Genomic DNA, 20,132 nt, shown 5'->3' on the forward strand with positions numbered 1-20,132 from the left:
CTGGTCTTGTTCGAGTCTGAAGTCTTTGGATGCATCAATGTCCATATATCATTTATGCCAGATTGTACGTTTGTGGAGTAGGTTGTGAATTGGATCGAGACTGGATTGGTTCCATGATCAAAAAAGGGCCTGTGGAGTGTCGGCAAGGGAAAGTTTAGGTTATTAAATTAGAGAAACATATAAATGGCTTGGTTAGACTGAGCTTGAAAGGTCGGGACTCGGGAGAGACATGGGTGTGGTCTGTTGGATAAAGTACTCCGTACTCCGTAGCGTCACCCAACTTTCGGCATAAAAGGTTAGGGTAGGGTATACGCCTTACCACACGGCATAGCAGCATAAAGGGTCAAATCCTCACGTCAGTCAAGTGGGACCTTGCATGTATACGAGTCAAGGAGTTTCTGTTTCGAATAACGACAAGGAGATTACGGAGCAAGTGTTGATCTTGGGGGAAATCCAACGAGTAGGATTGAAACAGCTGGAGAACACTATCACATTGTGAACGAGTCAGTCTGCAGCTTTCGAAGACATTAGCTCTGCTGGCAGCTCATCAGAGGCAATGACAGTCAGTTATGCATAAAGGAATTTTTAAACTTCATCAGCACAACGTTGGTCGATGGCGGCGCTTCATTTCATAACCAAGTTTTGTTCCTTGGCCTTGGGACTTGGGTATGGAGCTGGTAGTTAGAAGGTTCTACCGAGGATATACAGCCCATGAGTCTGCCTCGAGGATCAACTCAAAGTGATGAAACACATTGGCAGTACGAGTAAGTAGCAGTCCTGTTCAACCTCTGAGCCTCCCTCCGAGGATTAAGCAAGGATGCACCTCATCCCAATCATCTGATCCCCCCGTGCGGACGAGAAAATGGCCCAAATCTATCACATCATCAACCAGGCTGGCACTCTTCCTTTGTTCCCAATGACCCAAGACTCGAGAAGTCAACTCATACATCTCGACCAATCGTCAATCCTAATCCGATTCACAGCCAGTTGACCTCGAGCGATGTGCAGAAGACAAAAGTCATGACAAACTCTGGTTGGGCCATCCTGCAGCACCAACTCCATAGTTCCCAGATGGACCAAACTTCTCTGTCGACCATTTATCATTCTATTCTGTCTGTCACGTCGACAATCTCCATGTTCGACCACAAGAAATCTTAAATCCTTTAACGACGATTAAATCCGATGATCCGGATTGGATGGAGCAGGATAGAGAGTGCAAATCTTCAGTCGCCATTGGCTGATGGTGGGAGACTATAATCGCAGCTCATCATCTTTTCTTATTATTGCTTGGCCCCTTGCCGCAGGGCTGACGAGAAATGAGAGAAAAAAAAAAGGTCGTCGAACTCAGGTGTGGACAACTGATGTCAGCAATGCGGCTTTGATTTCTTTCGTGCCTAATGTACGAGTAGTGCACTGCAACTGCTGGGTTTGAGCCAAGCGATTTTCATTTATTAATGGAAGACAAGCTTGTTCATCGCAGGATAAGTATCCAGGATTAATCATGCACTGATGCCGAAGGTCCGAGGCCGATGCGGTTACCAAACCATGGCCAAGTCAAAGCGCTTTCGTGGATGAAACTAGGCCAGTAATAAGGGAACAGATGCGCTCAATGTACTCGTGCTCTCGTAGATACTCCAAGAATGACTTGTCGAGAGGCAATATGAACCGGTAGGCTGCCAGGAAATGATATGGATAAAGACGAGAAGGTTCAACAACGGAAGCGCGACACGAGGCTATGCTGCTGAGTTCCAACAGCTCGGCATTGAGCCAAGTACTCGAGTTCTGGCGGAGGATACAAGAGGTCGTCTAATAGAATACAATCCATCGCTGATTCCAGAGCTGAATAACTAGATTTTAGAGTAACTTCCAGAGAGGAGAATTGATTCTATCATCAGACGGCCCAAACCAGCGCAGCCATGGACATAATCATGGAAATGCCAAAATCCCAAAGCAACACCGATGCACCATGACACGTATACATACAACCAGTAATATACAATTTTCAGAGGAGAACCGACTGCCATAAGAATGAAGATTAAGAAGTACACAATACACGAGCGCTCAACGAGCACTCAACGCACTAGAGGTCCTTCACGCCTTCTTCTCACCTTCGCTGCCCTCACCGGCCTGGGAGGATTGTTGAGACTCCTCCGCGCGAGCCTTATGCATCTTATCAAAGAGGGACAGCGAGGCGGTCTGGAGTTCGTCAGTCTTGGCCTTGATTTCGTCCGCCGTCGCGGTGCTCTCTCCAGACTGGCTCTTGGCAACGAACTCGCGGAGACTAGCAATCTTCTCCCGAATCTGATCCGCCTCCGCCTTGTCAAGGCGGTCCTCGAACTCCTTGAGCGCCTTCTCAGTGTCGTTCACAACCGAGTCCGCACGGTTGGCCGCCTCAATGGCAGCCTTGCGCTCGCGGTCCTGAGCACCGTACTTCTCAGCATCTTCAACCATGCTCTGGATCTCCTCCTCAGTCAAGCCGGAGCCCGACGCAATCGTGATGGACTGGTCCTTGCCAGTCGACTTGTCCTTGGCGTGCACGTGCACGATGGAGTCCGCATCAATGTCAAAGGTGACCTCGATCTGCGGAACGCCGCGGTGCGCCGGCGGGATGCCAACGAGCTGGAAGTTGCCCAGGAGCTTGTTGTCCTTGACAAGCTCACGCTCACCCTGGTACACCTTGATCTCGACAGCAGTCTGGAAGTCAGCCGCAGTGGAGAAGATCTGCGACTTCTTCGTCGGGATCGTGGTGTTACGGTTGATCAGACGGGTGAAGACACCGCCCAGGGTCTCGATACCGAGCGACAGAGGAGTGACATCCAGCAGCAAAACATCGGTGACCTCACCAGCCAGCACTGCACCCTGGATAGCAGCACCAATGGCCACGGCCTCGTCGGGGTTGACGGACTTGGCCGGGTCACGGCCAAAGATGCTCTTGACAGACTCGCTAACCTTGGGCATGCGGGTCATACCACCAACCAGAATGACCTCCTGGACGTCCTTGGCCTGCAAGTTGGCATCCTTGAGAGCCTTACGGACAGGCTCATAGGTGCGGGTGATGAGGGGTTCCACGAGGTTCTCGAGTTGGGCCCGAGTCATCTTCAGGTTGATGTGCTTGGCACCCGAGGCATCCGCCGTAATGAACGGCAGGTTGATTTCAGTCTGCAGGGAGGACGACAGCTCAATCTTGGCCTTTTCAGCAGCCTCACGGATCCGCTGAATCGCCATGCGATCGTTGGACAGGTCAATGCCGGAATCAGACTTGAATTGCTGGACGATGTGCTTGACAAGGCTGATGTCAAAGTCCTCACCACCCAAATGGGTGTCGCCGTTGGTCGACTTGACTTCGAACACACCCTTCTGGATCTCCAGGATCGAGATATCAAAGGTACCACCACCCAGATCGTACACAGCAATCACCTTGTCCTGCTCCTTCTCCAAACCGTACGCCAGAGCGGCCGCAGTCGGCTCATTGACGACACGCAGGACATTGAGGCCAACGATCTGTCCGGCATCCTTGGTGGCTTGACGTTGCGAGTCATTGAAGTACGCGGGAACGGTGACGACCGCATTCTTCACCGGTTTGCCGAGGTAAGACTCGGCGGTCTCACGCATCTTCTGGAGAACGAATCCACCGATCTGGGAAGGGGAGTACTTCTGACCCCGAGCCTCCACCCATGCGTCGCCGTTGGTGTGCTGAACAATCTTATAGGGAACCTGCTTGAGGTCCCGCTGCACCTCGGCGTCGGTGAACTTACGACCGATCAGACGCTTGGTGGCAAACAGGGTGTTCTCCGGGTTGACGACGGCCTGACGCTTGGCAGCAATGCCGACCAGTCGCTCGCCGTCCTGGGCAAAGGCCACAACGGATGGCGTGGTTCGGGTTCCTATGATCTCGAGTCAGCCTCGCAATGTCCTTTGTAATGGGGTTACCGTCCGCCACTCATTGTAGGGACGCGTCGGCATCAAGGGGGAGCGCTCGGTTACGCACCTTCGGCATTCTCAATGATCCTGGGAGACTTCCCTTCCATCACGGCCACGGCCGAGTTGGTTGTACCTAAGACACACGGTTAGACCAAGACTCAAAGCATGTTGATTTGTCGGCCATGACTTACCCAAGTCGATACCGATGACCGCACCCTTCACTTTCTCCGTGCTCTCTGTCGAGTTCCATCTCCGGAAAGAAGTGCTTGGGACTCTGAAAGCAGGATTGCGGGCATTGAGAACAACGCGCGGGATCTGGAGGTCGGAGAGAGCCGAGTCAGCAATGTTGACGTCGAGTGAAATTTTTTTTTCGTCCTACTTACCGCGCGAGGAAGCCGGGAAAAGACCATTGTTGCTAGAATTACAAACCGAATGGAGAAACCAGACCCAGAAACAGAATACAAGGGGTACCTTTTGAAGAAAGATGACAGAGGCCGGGGAGAGAAGAGGTTGTATAGATGAAGGATTGGTTGGGAAGGTTGAAGCAAGAAAGACGGGAGGAAAAAAAAAAAGCTGCATACGAAAATTCCGACTAGCAAAAGGTGTCACGTGACCGTTTCGAACTCGGTGGAAGCTCTCGGGCCGCGAATTTCCAGCGCTTTGGTAATGGTCTGGTAATGGGCCCCCATTGTGGCACCAGCTAGGTGTGTAAAGCTTGTATTGGCCAAGACAGCGTTACGGCGGTTTGCCGCAGCGGTGGGTTCTGCCGTCATGGGTTGCTCACTCCTCCAACTCCAGTGCTTTGCCGCCCCAGAGGAGTTTCAAAGAGAGCCCTGCATTGATCGCCTTTCTCCCCCCACAGGCAGGATTCAATCCAGAAAGTAACTTGACTTGCCACTGCGATAATTCTCGCTCCTCGCAGGCCACGCCCGATCCCATTCTTGGTCTCCCCGCTGTGAGACGCTTTGCTTTCTGGCGATCTCTGCCGAGTGCATAGCCAACGTATCCGTGCATATCGCGTACAACGATGTGCTGCTAGTCATCTAGATGCGCCGAAGTCGACCATGACGCAGGACTCTCTACCACTGTTCGTACCTACTGCAGAAGCCACCGTGTGGCCAGGGTAGATCCAAGATGACTGACCAGACTCTTGTTCCAGCGACTCGAGGAATCTTCCCACGGACTCCCTTATCCTGCCCACGAAACGTCGGTTTTTCCCGTTCAAGATCCCTAATTTGTCTGTAATCCTGTCCTGGTTTCTGCGTGTGAAGCGGAGGCATCAACTGACGATATCCTCTGCAGCCACCATCAGCTTCGCCATTACATCAGTACCGCGGACCCCGACACCATCTATTTCGTCTCGCACAAGGTCGTTCATTCCATTGATACCAAGTCGCACAAATGGAGTACCATCTGGCGCATCCCCTTTGAGCCCAAGTGTCTGGCCGCAGGATTCGGCTGGATCATCGTCGGTGGCTCCGATAACGGGGAGTGCACCTTTATCCAGCTTTCCCGGCGGTCTTCAACCTCCCGTCAAAGTACAGGAACTTCAGGGACAGATGTAGACTCAGCGCTACCAATCGATCTTGATCCAGAGAACCGGAGGACCTCGTCGGAGGCGCCGACGGTGTGTAACTGGTGGAATCAGGAACTGGGGGGCAGCATCGTCAACTCGGTCACGATCCATCGCTTTCCTGCCGTGGGTGACGACTTTACGCACGAGGATGTCGCCGTATTCAGGTAAGAGCGTCTGACCCGAGGCCCGCAGCGAGAGCGTGTACTGACGCGGATAATGATCAGTAACAACGATAAGACGGTCAAGGTCTTCTCCCTGACCCAAGATCGCGAAATTGAAATCCTTCACCATCCGGCGTTCATGAACTATGCCATCATTTCCCCTGATTCCAAGGTCTTAGCTGCTGTTGGCGATGTGAACGTCGCATACTTTTACCGAATCACGTCTGATACATCGACGGTCGTCTATGGACCCAATGGCGAGAAGCTACCAAGACGGAAATGGACTCTGCTCCGCCGGATTGTGCTGCCTCTCAGCGCACAGTTGGGAATGCCGGGTTATGATGATGGAAGTTGTTTCTCGATTGCTTTTTCTCCCTGCAGTCAACTGTGTGCGATTGGTTCACAATTCGGAATTATCACCATCTACGATGTAGATATCATCCGGCAATCAAGGGATGACAAATCGAGTCGCGATCCCCGATTGCATATATTTCAGTCCTCACGGCCTATGGCGCAAGGCGGGGCAGTGCGCAGCATGGCGTTCTCGCCGGCCCCGTGGGATCTGCTGGTGTGGGTTGAGGACTCGGGTCGGTTTGGAGTTGCAGATGTCCGCTCGTCGTTTGCCAGGAGACAGATTGTGACTTTGAATCGTGACGAGCCAGGCTTGCAAAAGGTTATCACGAGTTTCAGTTCCAATCTGACGCGCACTGGAGCCGAGGACGATGAGTCGGAATCTGAGTCCGCCGAAGAGCTGAACCAAGTCCAACGAATGATAATGGACATACTCGACGGCACCTCTCTGATCGGCGAGAACCTGGAGCGGCTGTCTGCAATCCGCGAGAGTTTAGCCCATGAAGTCGCGGCCGCCCGGAGAGATCGACAAGAAGAGCTCAACCTCCTGAACAGTGCTCGGTGGTCGTCGCGACCAGAGGAGGACCCAGCAACTGGGCCGCGAAGATCAAGTCCTCAGTCTCGCACACGGCCAAACGACCACGAGCTCAATCGTTCTTCTCATACTGCCTCTCCTCTACATACCAACGACCCGCCCGACGGTATGCTCCATGATAATCACATGGGGCGTATCGGAACCGCCGAGCGCAATTTGAGCCAACGATCTAGGTATCTTTCATCCCAAGGAAATTCTCGATCCAATGCTCAGGCCATCGATCGCAGGCATCCAATGACCACCAACCTCCAGCTGTTGCTCGAGTGGAACGCTTCACCCCTGGGGTTCCAACCATCCGAGGGCCGAGCGAACAATGCCGAGGGAGGAAATGATGCCGACGCAGACGATATGGAATCTGATGATCGTCGGGCGGCCGCAAGCCGTTCCAGTGGATTGTTTGATCCTGTGTCCACGTCTTCCACGTCTACCACCTCTGCCTCCATTCGGCAAAGATCGCAACGGTCAAGGTCTATTTCTCGTCGGACAGAGAGGCCGGCAGGCGGAACAGAAAGCACGCATGAACCTCCGCGTCCTACTGTCTCCGAGCGACGTGCGAATGTTGCCGCGGAGCGTCTCCGTCGGCAACGTTTAGCTGCCAGTGAAGTAAGACTCCCGCTCCTGGACAGCACACGATCAATGTTCAGTAACTCATGCGATCTTCTCACAGATTCGCTCTCCTCGGTTCCTTCGCCATATCCTGGGTGACCTTCCCGAGCGACACTTCTCTCATTTCCCACGTGATCAAGACCCCGAGAGCACCGCTGGGATCGGATGGGGTGCGGATGGTCGAACATTGTAAGTACTAGAAATCCAGACTCAACCCTCCCCGTGGACATGCGCTGACCCAGGCTTCCCGTGAATATAGGTACATAGGAACGGTGGAGGGCATCTTTGAGTTCCAAATCAATTTACAGGACCGAAAAACGTTCCCTGCATTTTCCTGGAGGTGATTAATGTTCCGAGGGGCTCAGTACGAAAACAGTCTTTAAACCATATGGTCTCTCTCCTTGTATAGGATCGAAACGTTTGGACCATGACGCATGTGTGTCACATAGGTACCTGGTAACTACCCACTAGTCTGACAAGGGTGATATTCTGGATAATACCAACATGGTTGGATGGGGACGTGTCTCGATCTGGTACAGTACTACGAATTGAACTCAATCGCAAAGGTAATGTTTTAGGACACGTAAAGAACGAGGACTACGAGTCGTCGGCCAAAGATAGGGAAGATTGTGTCATAAGAGTCCGGTGGAAGAAGGAACAAACCATATATATACTGCACCATTGGGAAAGAATGCGCGAAACCTGAAGGAAGCGTGAACTGAGGGGAAAATAGTATGTGGACCCTGAGCTTAGATTTTACAGCGTTCCAAGGAGGTGATGTGTTTTGAGTTTCCACAGCGTAGGGGAATGTTCACAGAATTGGAGCCATAAGATTGAGAAGAACTGCACCATCTAAGTATACAGAGTAATGCGCTCAACCCAGGCGACATTGATCAAACCCTCTTCTCGCCCTCATAGCCCTGCCTGGGCGGATTCTTGATGGCACTCGGACTGGCAGAATTCATTCTGCCCAAGAGTCCCACGTTGGCGGTCTGTAACTCCTTAATCCTCTGCTTGATATCGTCGACCGTCGCGGTGCTTTCGCTAAACTGACACTTGGCAACGCATTCGCGGAGGCTACCGAGCTTCTCTCGAATCTGATCCGCCTCCGCCTTATCAAGGCGGTCCGCAAATTCCTTGAAGACCTCCTCCTTATCCTCCACAACCGAGTTGGCATGGTTGGCTGCCTCAAGGGCTGCTTTGCGCTCGCAGTCCTGAGCACTGTACTTCTCAGCATCCGTCACCATGTTCTGAATCTCCTCTTCGGTCAAGCCTGAGCCCGGCGCAATTGTGATGGACTGGTCCTTGCCGGTCAACGTATCCTTGGCGTGCACGTTGACAATGAATCCGTATCGATGTCAAAGGTGACCTCAATCTGCGAAACACCGCGAGGCGCCGGCGGGATGTCACGGAGCTTGAAGTTGCCCAGGAGTTTGTCCTTGACAAGCTCACGCTCACCCTGGTAAACACTGATATTGACCGCGGTTGGTTCATTGACGACACGCAGGACATTGAGGCCCGCGATCTGTCCGGCATCCTTGGTGGCTTGGCGTTGTGCGTCATTGAAGTACGCGGGAACAGTCACAACCGCATTCTTCACCGGCTTACCGAGGGAGGACTCAGCGGTCTCGCGCATCTTCTGGAGAACAAAGCCGCCGATTTGCGAGGACGAGTATTTTGGCCCCGAACCTCCACCCATGCATCGCCGTTTGTGTGCTGAACGATCTTTAGGGAGCATGCCTGATGTCACGCTGCACCTCGGTGTCGGTGAATTTACGACCGATGAGACGCTTGGTAGCAAAAAAAGTGTTCTCTGGGTTAGTTAGACCCTGACGCTTTGCAATAATGCCGACTCGTCGCTCGCCGTCCTGGGCAAAAGCCACGACCGAGGGAGTGGTCCGAGTTCCTAATCTCTCCAGTCAGTCTCGGAAATGTTCTGGTAATCGGGAGGTCATCCGGCGCTGTTATGGAGACGGGGCCAGATCAGGGGCGGGGAGTTTGCCCGTGACGCACCTTCGGCACTCTCAATGATACTAGGAGACTTTCCTTCCAATACGGCCACGGCCGAATTGGCTGTTCCAACCAAACACTGTTAAACCACGATCCAAAACGAGTTGATTTCCCAACGATCCCTAACCCAAATCGATGCCAATGACGGGACACTTTTACTTTATCGATGCTCGCGGTTGAGTTCCATCTCCCGACGGAAGCAATTGGGGCTCGGACATTCGGTCCGCCCCATGCGAATACTCGAAGGCATGATTGCGGGGAGTGAAAGCAATGTACGGGACGTAAAAGGCCAGAGAGTTGAGAATGCTGACGTTGAGGGTTGGTTTGCTCTCGTCCTAACCTATGGTACCTACCTACCTAGGTAATTACTGTACTTACCGTAAGAGGAAGGCGGAAAAGAAGCATTGTCCCGGGAACTCGAAGGTAAGTACTCGTACTCGTACTTGGACGAGTCGTCCAAACGCGGTCCGACTAGTACTATTATAGTAGAACACAAGCAGGAGTTCTTCCTTGAAGAACAGAAAAGATAGAAGTTTTAGAGAGAGGAAGTGTTGGATAACGAAATACATGAATGCAATGGTTGAAGCGAAGCAAAGAGGCTGTAAACTGTAAGATGCGACTCGGTACCTCAGGTAGGTAGGCCTACATTGTCACGTGACTCTGCTTATTCTAAGGTCATGGATTTGGTGGCGCGCGGGGCGGCCATGCCCTGACAGAACAAGAGTGGGTGGACAAGGAATGGGCGAACCTCAAAGAAGAGTGAAGTGAGAAAAGACGATAAGCTCGTTTCAAAGCTTCACAGTGCTAGCCTATCAGTATACTGGGAGGACAGAGTGGACGGAGAGGAACATTCGCACCTACTAGTACTGTTGCATCATGATGGATTCTCTATCGTCGGGTCTTGCCCGGCTCCGCTTGGACGCTGATGGACTCGACGCGGATGCATTCGAAACCCGGCTCGCAGAGGAGACGGCCGGCTTCGGAGCGACAACCAAGCCTCGGAAGCGTGCTCGCCGGGATCCTGAAGATCTGAAGGCAGAACTGGAACGGGATTTCCTCACTCCCTCACCTCGTTTCAGCCCGGAGTGGCTGAACAGATTGCAAAAGTAGGCCGTTTCGTTTGTACGTGCGGAGCTCTCGCGACTAACAAGGCATCCAGGAGATGGGATGTCTCAACCGACTACCGAGATCTCTTCGAGATCGCCCCGACGCAGACTCGGACCATCATCCGGTTCGATCGCGAAGGGCTGGAAGGTCGGGTAACGGGCTATCATGAAGTGACAGTTCCGGCTGGCAGTGCGACAGCTAAGAACTCTACATCCTTGCTTCGCCGGCCTGCTGCTCGCGCTGACTTTGTGCGAGGCGCTGCCGGATTCTTCCCATTTGCTCCGGGCGGGTTAGATGGCGTTGAGGCCATCGCTGAGATGGAAGCCAATGCTCAGGCAAGTGAGCAGCAGAAACCTTCCGGGAAACAGCAGGGGCTGGATCGGATCATCAATTTCGGTACCGAGGAAGGACTTCTGCAGATTCCGCCAGGGTTCAATCGTGGGTTGAAACTGGAGAAGCCCGCATCAAAGGAAGCGGAACAAGATGATAAAGATGTGGAGCACACGCTGGAACAGGAGGAACATTTCCCAACGGAAAGTGCAGAACCTATTGAAGGAGGAGCTGAACAGCATCCCCTACCAGAAGAGTCAGAATCCAGCGAAGAAGAAGACATTGATGACTTGCTTCCAGTTGAATTTCCCGCCTTGGAACCACGGAGCCAACTGTTACCTGCCACAGCGAAGAAGCTCACCCGAGAGTGGGCACATGTCGTCGATGTTAATCAGGATATCCCCAATTTCCATGAGCTGGTTCCAGATATGGCAAGGGAATGGCCCTTTGAACTGGACACATTTCAGAAAGAGGCCATCTACCATCTGGAGAACGGGGATTCCGTTTTCGTTGCTGCTCACACGTCTGCTGGGAAAACTGTGGTGGCCGAGTATGCGATCGCATTGGCGGCCAAACACATGACCAAGGCGATCTATACGTCGCCGATCAAAGCTCTGAGCAATCAGAAATTTCGAGATTTTAGGAACACGTTCGACGATGTCGGTATCTTGACCGGAGACGTGCAGATCTCTCCCGAGTCGAGTTGTCTTATCATGACAACTGAAATCCTTCGCAGCATGCTGTACCGGGGCGCGGATCTCATCCGGGATGTAGAATTCGTCATCTTCGATGAGGTGCATTACGTTAACGACCAGGAACGAGGTGTGGTGTGGGAGGAGGTTATCATTATGTTGCCAGAACACGTTACCCTTATTCTGCTGTCCGCAACGGTGCCTAACACGTACGAGTTTGCGTCTTGGGTTGGCCGGACCAAGAAGAAAGACATTTATGTTATCTCCACGCCGAAGCGCCCCGTTCCGCTAGAACATTACCTATGGTCTGGAAAAGGCTTGCACAAGATCGTCGACTCTAACAGACGATTCATCGAGAAGGGTTGGAAGGAGGCAGACGACATTCTCTCTGGAAGAGACAAGCTCAAGGAGAAGAATGCGGCCGAGGCGCGAGGACAGCACCAGACCAATCATCGAGGTGGCCCTCCTGGTCGGGGAGGTCCTGGGCAAGCGCCAGGAAGGGGAGGCCAACGTGGCGGTGGTCAGCGTGGCGGAGCACCTGCACGAGGGAGAGGTCAACCAGCAAGTCGCGGAACCGGGAATATCGCAAGAACTGGACGTGGAACCGGCCGGACGACTGCGGCGCAGGATCGCAACATTTGGGTCCATCTCGTCCACCATCTTCGCAAGGAGAACCTCCTTCCAGCGTGTATCTTTGTTTTTTCGAAGAAGCGGTGCGAGGAGAATGCCACGTCTCTCAATAACCAGGACTTTTGCACAGCATCGGAGAAAAGTGCCATTCACATGATCATTGAGAAGTCCCTGGCGCGGTTGAAACCCGAGGACAGGGTGCTCCCACAGATTCTTCGTCTTCGGGAATATCTCAGTCGGGGTATTGCCGTGCATCATGGCGGATTGCTGCCCATCATGAAAGAGATTGTGGAAATATTGTTTGCGAAGGGGCTGGTGAAGGTTCTGTTTGCGACGGAAACGTTTGCTATGGGACTGAACCTACCGACTCGGACCGTGGTATTCTCTGGATTCCGCAAGCATGACGGAAAGGGCTTCAGGGATCTGTTGCCGGGAGAATACACTCAGATGGCAGGCCGAGCGGGCCGAAGAGGCTTAGACACCGTCGGGTACGTGATTATTGTAAATGCCGGAAAAGATGAAGCACCACCCGTGGGGGCACTGAGGAGAATGATCCTCGGAGATCCGACCAAGCTACGGTCGCAGTTCAGGCTCACCTACAACATGATTCTGAACCTGCTGCGCGTGGAGGCGCTGAAGATCGAGGAGATGATCAAGCGCAGTTTCAGCGAGAATGCAACGCAAGCACTCCTGCCTGAACACGAAAAACAGGTCCAGCTGTCGGAAGCAACCCTCGAGAAGATCAAGCGCGAACCATGTAGCTACTGCGACGTTGATCTGGCCACCTGCCATCAGGCAGCGGTTGAGTACGAAAAACTTACCCGGGATCTTCATGTCGGTCTCCTCACTTCACCCGTGGGCAGGAGACTATTCGCCTTCAAAAGGCTCGTGGTGTATCGAAAGGTAGGGCACGTTACTGGTGTGATAACCTGAATTTCGGTTCTCTGATGATTTTTCTGCTAGGATGGTGTCCGCACTGCAGGAGTAATTATCCGCGAAGGAGTTGCGGGAGCAGGAGAACCGAATGTTCAAGTCCTTGAGATCGGTGCCGTGAGTGACAAGCGTCATCCGAGTGACATCCTACCGTTCCTGCCGAAATTCCGCCAATACTTCCGTGAACTACCAAAAAAGTCGTCGGACATGGTCTTGAAAGTCCGTCGGGTGCCACTTGTTGATATTGAATGCGTCACCAATACACTCGTCAGGGTTGGCGGCCCAGTCTGGTACCTAAACATTAAGAAAGGTAAGCGCCATTCTGAGAACCAACCTGCATTTCTACGATTTTAACGCGCTAGCAGAGGCCATCAAGTTCGCCGACAAGGAGCTTCCTAAGTATGTGTCCTCCTGGGAAACTTCATCCTGGGACGAGCTGGATTGGAGTCGTGTCAATGAGCTCGAGCTCCGAGAAATATTGAGCCGGCGGCATGAGTATGCTGTCACTGCTCAGTCCTGCAAGTGCTTGGAGTGTCCCAATTTTCTCAAACATGTAAGTCGGACGCATTGCTCTTATCGTTTTCTTTTCCTCTCTGGTTACATGTCGACGCTAACTGAAACAGTTCGAGATGGAACATGACGAGTGGCAAATCAAGGAGAACATCAACCAGTTACGACAGCTGATGTCGGATCAAAACCTCCAGCTTCTGCCCGACTATCAACAGCGCGTCAATGTCCTCAAGGATCTCGGCTTCATTGATGAGTCTTCCCGAGTTCAATTGAAAGGGAAGGTGGCCTGCGAGGTACATCACATCCTGCCCGTTATCTGATACACCTGAAGGTAGCTGACAAGTCCACAGATTCACTCAGCTGATGAGCTCGTTCTCACCGAACTCATTCTGGAGAACGTTCTTGCAGAATATGAGCCGGAAGAGATTGTTGCGCTGCTATCCGCCTTCGTATTCCAAGAAAAGACTGAGCATGAACCTACATTGACACCGCGTCTGGAGAAAGGGAAGGAAGAGATCATCCGAATCTCTGACAAGGTGAACGACTATCAAGTTCTCCATCAAGTCATTCTCAATAGCGAGGACGCCAATGACTTTGCCAGCAAGCCTCGCTTTGGCCTGGCCGAAGTGGTCTATGAATGGGCAAGAGGCATGTCTTTCAACCGGATCACGGACCTGACCGATGTCATGGAAGGCACCATCGTCCGGACCATCACCCGGTTAGATGAAACATGCCGGGAAGTGAAGAACGCTGCCAAACTTGTGGGTGATCCCACGCTCTACGCCAAGATGCAGCAAGCACAGGAGATGATCAAGCGGGATGTCATTTTTGCGGCTTCTCTGTACATGTGAAGCTTGGTTGAGGGTGATAGAGGAGTTTGGATACAGGCTTATGAGCTGATGAGGAGACTTAGATTAGGATAGACGTTGAGCATTGATCATAATAAATATCATTTATGTGATACACGCCCAGTTCACTCGCAGGCATGGGATTCTGCAACGTGTTCTTTTGTTCTTCTCTTCACAGAGTAAACCGTTAAGCGTGAGCCCTGGACTGCTAAACACTGATTTCTTTACCCAAGCAACCCGTCTCGTAACTGTAGTACCTGCTGTGAGTCGGCCTGGCATTGCCTTGCTGTGATGGACCTTGACCCATCCTGTCCCCCGCTCATCTAGCTCTTCTGGTTCTTGAGCTAGCTGAACTGTTGAATACTCCCTGCCTGAGCCACTAATCAGTGACCTAGCGCGCTCCCTCTTCAGCCGCAGGAATTCCATTCATCGCACATCTGCCCCTTGGTATGCGTATCAGTGGCAGTGAGCCAGCACGTGAGTGGCTGTCTTGCAACAGTACCCGCAATTGGCAGGCCAGCGCGGAACCTTGAACCCGTGCAAGAAGTCTGCCAGTCCAATCTTTCGCGACTGCAGCTGGATGGGGATGAAGCTATTCGCCTCTGCCAGCCGTTGATGTAACTCCAACCCCCGTTTGCCATTGGAGGTCGTATGCACCTCACTCCAGGGCCGTTTCCGCCGAGATGCCATCGGCGTCCCCACTCTTGTAGGGTCGCCATTTTTCACCATTGCACTGTGGAATTTTCTTGTTTCCTGCGCTTGTTCGGTCCGTTGGTGGTCAGTGGGCTCTTTCGCCCACTGTACAGCCTACCCTTCATCCATCGATTTGGGATGGACAAGTGCCTCAATGGACCTTCTTCGAATTCGTCCTCTCCGGAGAAGCTGATGCCAGATGTTGGTGTTGATTTGCTCGATCTCCTTGACTATTTCTTTCATTTTCGAAGGGTTTTCGACCGCTTTTGGCCACAGTGGCGTCCAGGTGGATGTGTCCAGTGAGCTGATGAATGATTCCGCCTCCCATGTCGGGATTTGGGTGACATTGTACACGCACCTGCTATGCACTGGAGGCAGTCGTTTTGTATGGGGCGATATTGCAAGCAGACCTGTCATTCGTTTTCGACCTCGATTGGGTGCCAGCCTGCCAGGCGATGGCACAGTGATGCGAGTCGAATTATCAGGGTGTGTCGATAGGTTTCGGCTAGAGGTAGGTACTCCGTACTTCTTCCCATGCCGGAGGCTGTTAGGGAACAGTTCGCGTGAGAGCGTGAGTATTGATCACTTCATGGTTCGCTTTGACTGTTCTCCATTGAGAAGTGCAACTGATTGCAATTGCGAATGACAGACTTAGACCCTTGCAAAGTTGGGAGTCGATCGTGATTTGTGGTCGAGATTAGATGGATCCTTCGGGGGCCCTGCGCTAGTAATTGCCACGCACTCGACGGACCAGCCAAATCCCTTGGTGATCGCTTTGCTTACCCCATCGGGCCAGTTCCATCATTTGTTCGGGTGGATCACAGCGTGTGTCGCGCTGAAAATGCTTATTGACACGCACTCCCCGCGGCTAGACCCACGTCTTCCCACGGGTATATCGATTATCAGAGGGACGATTCGGAGCGGAAAATACTATCAAGAGAAAAAAAAAAAAAAAGAAAATAAAAAATAAAAAAAGTTCTCGTGCTTTTTTCTGATATTCATCTCGACATTCAGACCCGGAGAGGGATCAAACGCTCTTTTTCTTGCCCGGCCCTGTCCTCTCCAGACTGTTTTTGCTTCCCCTCTCCTCTCCTTCGGTTGCATCCTTGCGGCGACAGAATCACTTTCCTGCCCCTGCGCCGTTGGGCGTTACGAGATGGATGTGGCAGCTCTTCGGGACCGTATACGGTCCACGCTGGACTCCAACACCGGCACGCGACAGCAAGCAGAGCTTGATTTGAAATATGTGTGTCCTACGGTCTTGCTCTGTTTTGAAGACGGTCGTGGCTGACGAAGGCGGGCTTCAGGCCGAGACACAACCTGGATTCCCAAACGCTCTGTTGGACATTCTCCAAACGGAACAAGATAATGCTGTGCAATTGTCTGGTATGGGACTATCGACAGGGATCTCAACTTTTTGTTTAGATCGATTCTGCGTGATTCTTGATGCGATAATTCTGCCCGCAATGGTGGTCCAAGATTGTGGTTGGTTAACGTTTACTCGCTTTTCTAGCCGTCGTCTACCTCAAAAACCGAATCAATCGAGGATGGGCTCCCGACGAAGACAACTCGAATCACAAACCCATTCCCGAGGATGAGCGCCCGATGCTTCGAGAGCGCCTGATCCCCAGCCTGGCCAACGCTTCGCCGAATGTCCGCGCGCAGCTAGTGCCCATCTTGAGCAAGATCCTGCAGCATGACTTCCCTGAAAAGTGGCCCGGCTTCATCGAGGTTACGATGCAGTTGCTGAGTACCAACGATGCCAACTCCGTCTTTGCCGGCTTGCAATGCCTCCTTTCGCTCTGCAAAGTGTACAGATACAAGGCCGGGGAAAAGAGAATAGACTTTGATAATATCGTCGAGCACTCCTTCCCGCTGCTCCTGAACATCGGCAACCGACTTGTTGATGAAGAGAATCTGGAGGCGGGAGAGATGCTACGCGTGATCCTGAAGTGCTATAAGCACGCGGTTTACGTACGTTGCTGGCGGAGCCGAGTGTCATGGAGGTACGGGGGGCTAACGGCATCCAGTTCGAACTTCCTCCGCTTTTGCAAACTCACCAGGCCACTGTGGACTGGTGCACACTATTTCTGCAAATCATCGCCAAGACTCCCCCGCCCTGCTCGATGCCTGAAGATGTTGAAGAGCGAGAGACCAATCACTGGTGGAAATGCAAGAAATGGGCATATGCCAATCTGAACCGGTTATTTACCAGGTGCGCTCTCTTGAGGAATCTCTTGCTGAAATCGCGGCTGACTGGGCAATTTGTCAGATATGGAAACCCTACTAGCATCACGAAAAACACCAGTCCCGACGCAACATCGTACGCCAAGACCTTCATCACGACATTTGCGCCGGAGATTCTCAAGGGCTATCTGCAGGAGATTGAGAAGTGGGTGAAGGGCCAATGGCTAAGCAAACCCATCCTGTCGTATACCCTTATCTTCTTGGAAGAGTGCGTAAAGCCAAAAGCTACGTGGGATCACTTGAAACCCCATATGGATAATCTGGTGGCCCATTTTGTCTTTCCTTTGCTGTGCCAAACCGACGAGGATCTGGAGTTGTTCCAGTCCGACCCGCAGGAGTATCTGCACCGCAAGATGAACTACTACGAGGAGGTGTCTACGCCAGACATCGCCGCGACGAATTTCCTCGTTGCGCTTACGAAGAGCCGCAAGAAGCAGACCTTCTCGATCCTGCAGTTCGTCAACGGCATTGTTAGCAAGTACGAATCTGCGCCGGACGACCAGAAGCAGCCGCGGGAGAAGGAAGGGGCTCTTCGGATGATTGGGTGTCTTGCGTCAGTCATTCTGGGCAAGAAGAGTCCGATTGCAGACCAGGTCGAGTACTTTTTCGTCCGCCATGTCTTCCCCGAGTTCCGCAGTCCTCATGGGTTCCTCCGAGCTCGTGCTTGCAACACGCTGGAGAAGTTCGAGCAACTGGACTTCAAGGACCCCAACAACCTGATGATTATTTACCGGAACATCCTCGAGTCGATGACGGACCCGGACTTGCCCGTACGGGTGGAGGCATCCTTGGCCTTGCAGCCATTGATCCGACATGACGTGATCAAGACGGCCATGAAGGAGAATATCCCTCAGATTATGCAGCAGCTCCTAAAGCTGACGAACGAGGTCGATGTGGATGCACTGTCCAACGTCATGGAGGACTTTGTGGAGATCTTCTCGACCGAGCTCGCGCCGTTCGCTGTCGCCCTGAGCGAGCAACTCCGGGATACGTACATGCGGATTGTGAGTGAGATCCTCGAGCGCAATGCTGCCAAGACCGAGGATGAGATCTACGGAGATTTCCTGGACGACAAGAGCATCACCGCTCTGGGTGTGCTGCAGACCATTGGCACTCTTATTCTTACTCTGGAGAGCACTCCGGATGTGCTTTTGCATCTGGAGACCATTTTGATGCCGGTCATTACAGTCACATTGGAAAACAAGCTTTTCGGTAAGTCTTCTTGTTCGACGGATGGAGCATTTTCTGACAGTTGGTAGATTTGTACAATGAGGTCTTTGAAATCATTGACAGCTGCACATTCTCTGCCAAGTCTATCTCGCCGACCATGTGGCAGGCCTTTGAGCTTATCCACAAGACCTTCAAGTCTGGGGCAGAGCTCTATCTGGAGGGTAAGTTTCGTTAGAGTGTGGACTGCGTTCGTCGCTGACAGTCATAGATATGTTGCCCGCTCTGGACAACTACGTATCCTACGGCACGGAGATGCTGATTCATAATCGGGCATACCTGGAGGCCATGGTCGAAATGGTCAAGGACATTTTCCAGGATGAGAAGGTCGGTGGTGTCGACCGGATATGCGGCTGCAAGCTGGCGGAGGCGTTGATGCTCAACCTTCGCGGATATCTTGACCAATATGTGCCCATGTTTGTTGAGCTGGCGATGGGCGCGATGGACCGTGCCGAGGCCAAGACCAAGTCGTACCGAGTCCACCTCCTGGAGATGGTCATCAACGCGGTGTACTACAGCCCGCGTCTGACCCTGCAGGTGCTCGAGTCCAAGGGCTGGACGAACAAGTTCTTCAGCGCGTGGTTCTCCAACATTGACAACTTTAAGCGAGTCCATGACAAGAAGCTGTCGATTGTGGCGATCTGCTCGCTGTTGACGCTGAAGGCCAGCGAGGTCCCAGTCAGCATCCAACCGGGCTGGCCCCGGTTGTTGCAGGGTGTGACCCGGCTATTCCAGACATTGCCAGCGGCGATTAAACGTAAGTTCCCAGCTTGCTTTTTTTTTCTTTTTTTTTTTTGTTTGTGTGTGTGTGTTCAGATCGTCTAACATGAACGCAGATCGAGAAGAAGTGACAAGGGAGTCGGACTTTGCCTATGAGGACGACGACGACGAGTCCGAAGGCAATGACTGGAGCGGCGAGGTTGAGTGGAATGACCAAGATGAGGGAGAAGGCGGGGCCGACGGGGACGTGCCGGACGAGAGCGCTGCTTATCTGGACTTTTTGAGCCAGGAGGTGAGTATCCGACAAGTGACAAACTAGACCAGGAAACTAACCGGGCATGCAGGCCAAGAAGTTCGGCTCCTTTGCAGACGACAGCGACGACGAGCTCGACGAAGAAAGTCTACTGGGCACGCCCCTGGACAAGGTCGACCCGTACGGGCTGTTCAAGAGCGTGCTTCTCAGTATGTCTCGAAGTATTCGCTACACAGCACATGGGATATACTAATTCGATTACAGATCTTCAACAAGAACAGCCACAACTCTACGAAACCATCACCAAGATCCTCACACCAGATGAACAGCAGATCCTGCAATCGGTATTCCATGAAGCAGACGTCAAGGCCATGGAAGCCGCCAACGCGGCTCATCTTACGAATGGTGGACATCAATGAATCGCCCAACAAAAAAAAAAAAAAAAGTTACTGGCCTCTTTGTTCGGGAGTAAAAGCTGTTTGATGTTTTGATGTGATGCTTGTTTTTTCTCATGTTTTCCACGACACGTTTTTATTACGTTTTTCTTGTTTCTCGAAAATCATGTCCCCCGCACATAATCACTCCCCCAAACAGTCACCCTTAACCTACACCTTACCATCGATTGATGAGCATCGTCAATATAAACATTGCATGATTTCTCGTCTCAGTTTATACATTGGCATGAATGCAATGCCCAGATAAGAGAAAAAATTCAACCTTTA

General features: G+C 52.3%; 4 protein-coding genes across 4 annotated transcripts; 3 read left to right on the plus strand and 1 right to left on the minus strand.

Moving 5' to 3' along the window:
• Positions 1-2,091: 2,091 nt before the first annotated feature.
• Positions 2,092-4,331, minus strand: VTN31DRAFT_4204 (uncharacterized protein; the record flags this gene model as incomplete). Its single annotated transcript, XM_069404567.1, has 4 exons — positions 2,092-3,884; positions 3,989-4,054; positions 4,113-4,236; positions 4,305-4,331. The coding sequence occupies 4 exons, from the start codon at positions 4,329-4,331 to the stop codon at positions 2,092-2,094; spliced, it is 2,010 nt and encodes a 669-aa protein (XP_069261527.1).
• A 654-nt stretch (positions 4,332-4,985) lies between these two features.
• Positions 4,986-7,554, plus strand: VTN31DRAFT_4205 (uncharacterized protein; the record flags this gene model as incomplete). The annotated part of the gene is made up of 7 exons (XM_069404568.1): positions 4,986-5,008; positions 5,081-5,158; positions 5,224-5,661; positions 5,722-6,777; positions 6,832-7,207; positions 7,272-7,399; positions 7,470-7,554. 7 exons carry the CDS (start codon positions 4,986-4,988, stop codon positions 7,552-7,554), a joined length of 2,184 nt encoding a protein of 727 aa, XP_069261528.1.
• Positions 7,555-10,099: 2,545 nt separating this feature from the next.
• VTN31DRAFT_4206 (uncharacterized protein) lies at positions 10,100-14,273 on the plus strand (the record flags this gene model as incomplete). Its single annotated transcript, XM_069404569.1, has 6 exons — positions 10,100-10,326; positions 10,380-12,882; positions 12,943-13,222; positions 13,278-13,465; positions 13,536-13,715; positions 13,773-14,273. The coding sequence occupies 6 exons, from the start codon at positions 10,100-10,102 to the stop codon at positions 14,271-14,273; spliced, it is 3,879 nt and encodes a 1,292-aa protein (XP_069261529.1).
• A 1,846-nt stretch (positions 14,274-16,119) lies between these two features.
• Positions 16,120-19,829, plus strand: VTN31DRAFT_4207 (uncharacterized protein; the record flags this gene model as incomplete). Its single annotated transcript, XM_069404570.1, has 10 exons — positions 16,120-16,209; positions 16,271-16,349; positions 16,477-16,937; positions 16,994-17,178; positions 17,236-18,422; positions 18,470-18,601; positions 18,649-19,194; positions 19,274-19,449; positions 19,502-19,619; positions 19,675-19,829. 10 exons carry the CDS (start codon positions 16,120-16,122, stop codon positions 19,827-19,829), a joined length of 3,129 nt encoding a protein of 1,042 aa, XP_069261530.1.
• Between the last annotated feature and the right edge of the window lie 303 nt (positions 19,830-20,132).

The sequence above is a fragment of the Thermomyces dupontii genome (assembly GCF_041956625.1).
Source record: "Thermomyces dupontii strain NRRL 2155 unplaced genomic scaffold VTN31scaffold_3, whole genome shotgun sequence".
In the NCBI taxonomy this organism is placed as follows: Eukaryota; Fungi; Ascomycota; class Eurotiomycetes; order Eurotiales; family Trichocomaceae; genus Thermomyces; species Thermomyces dupontii.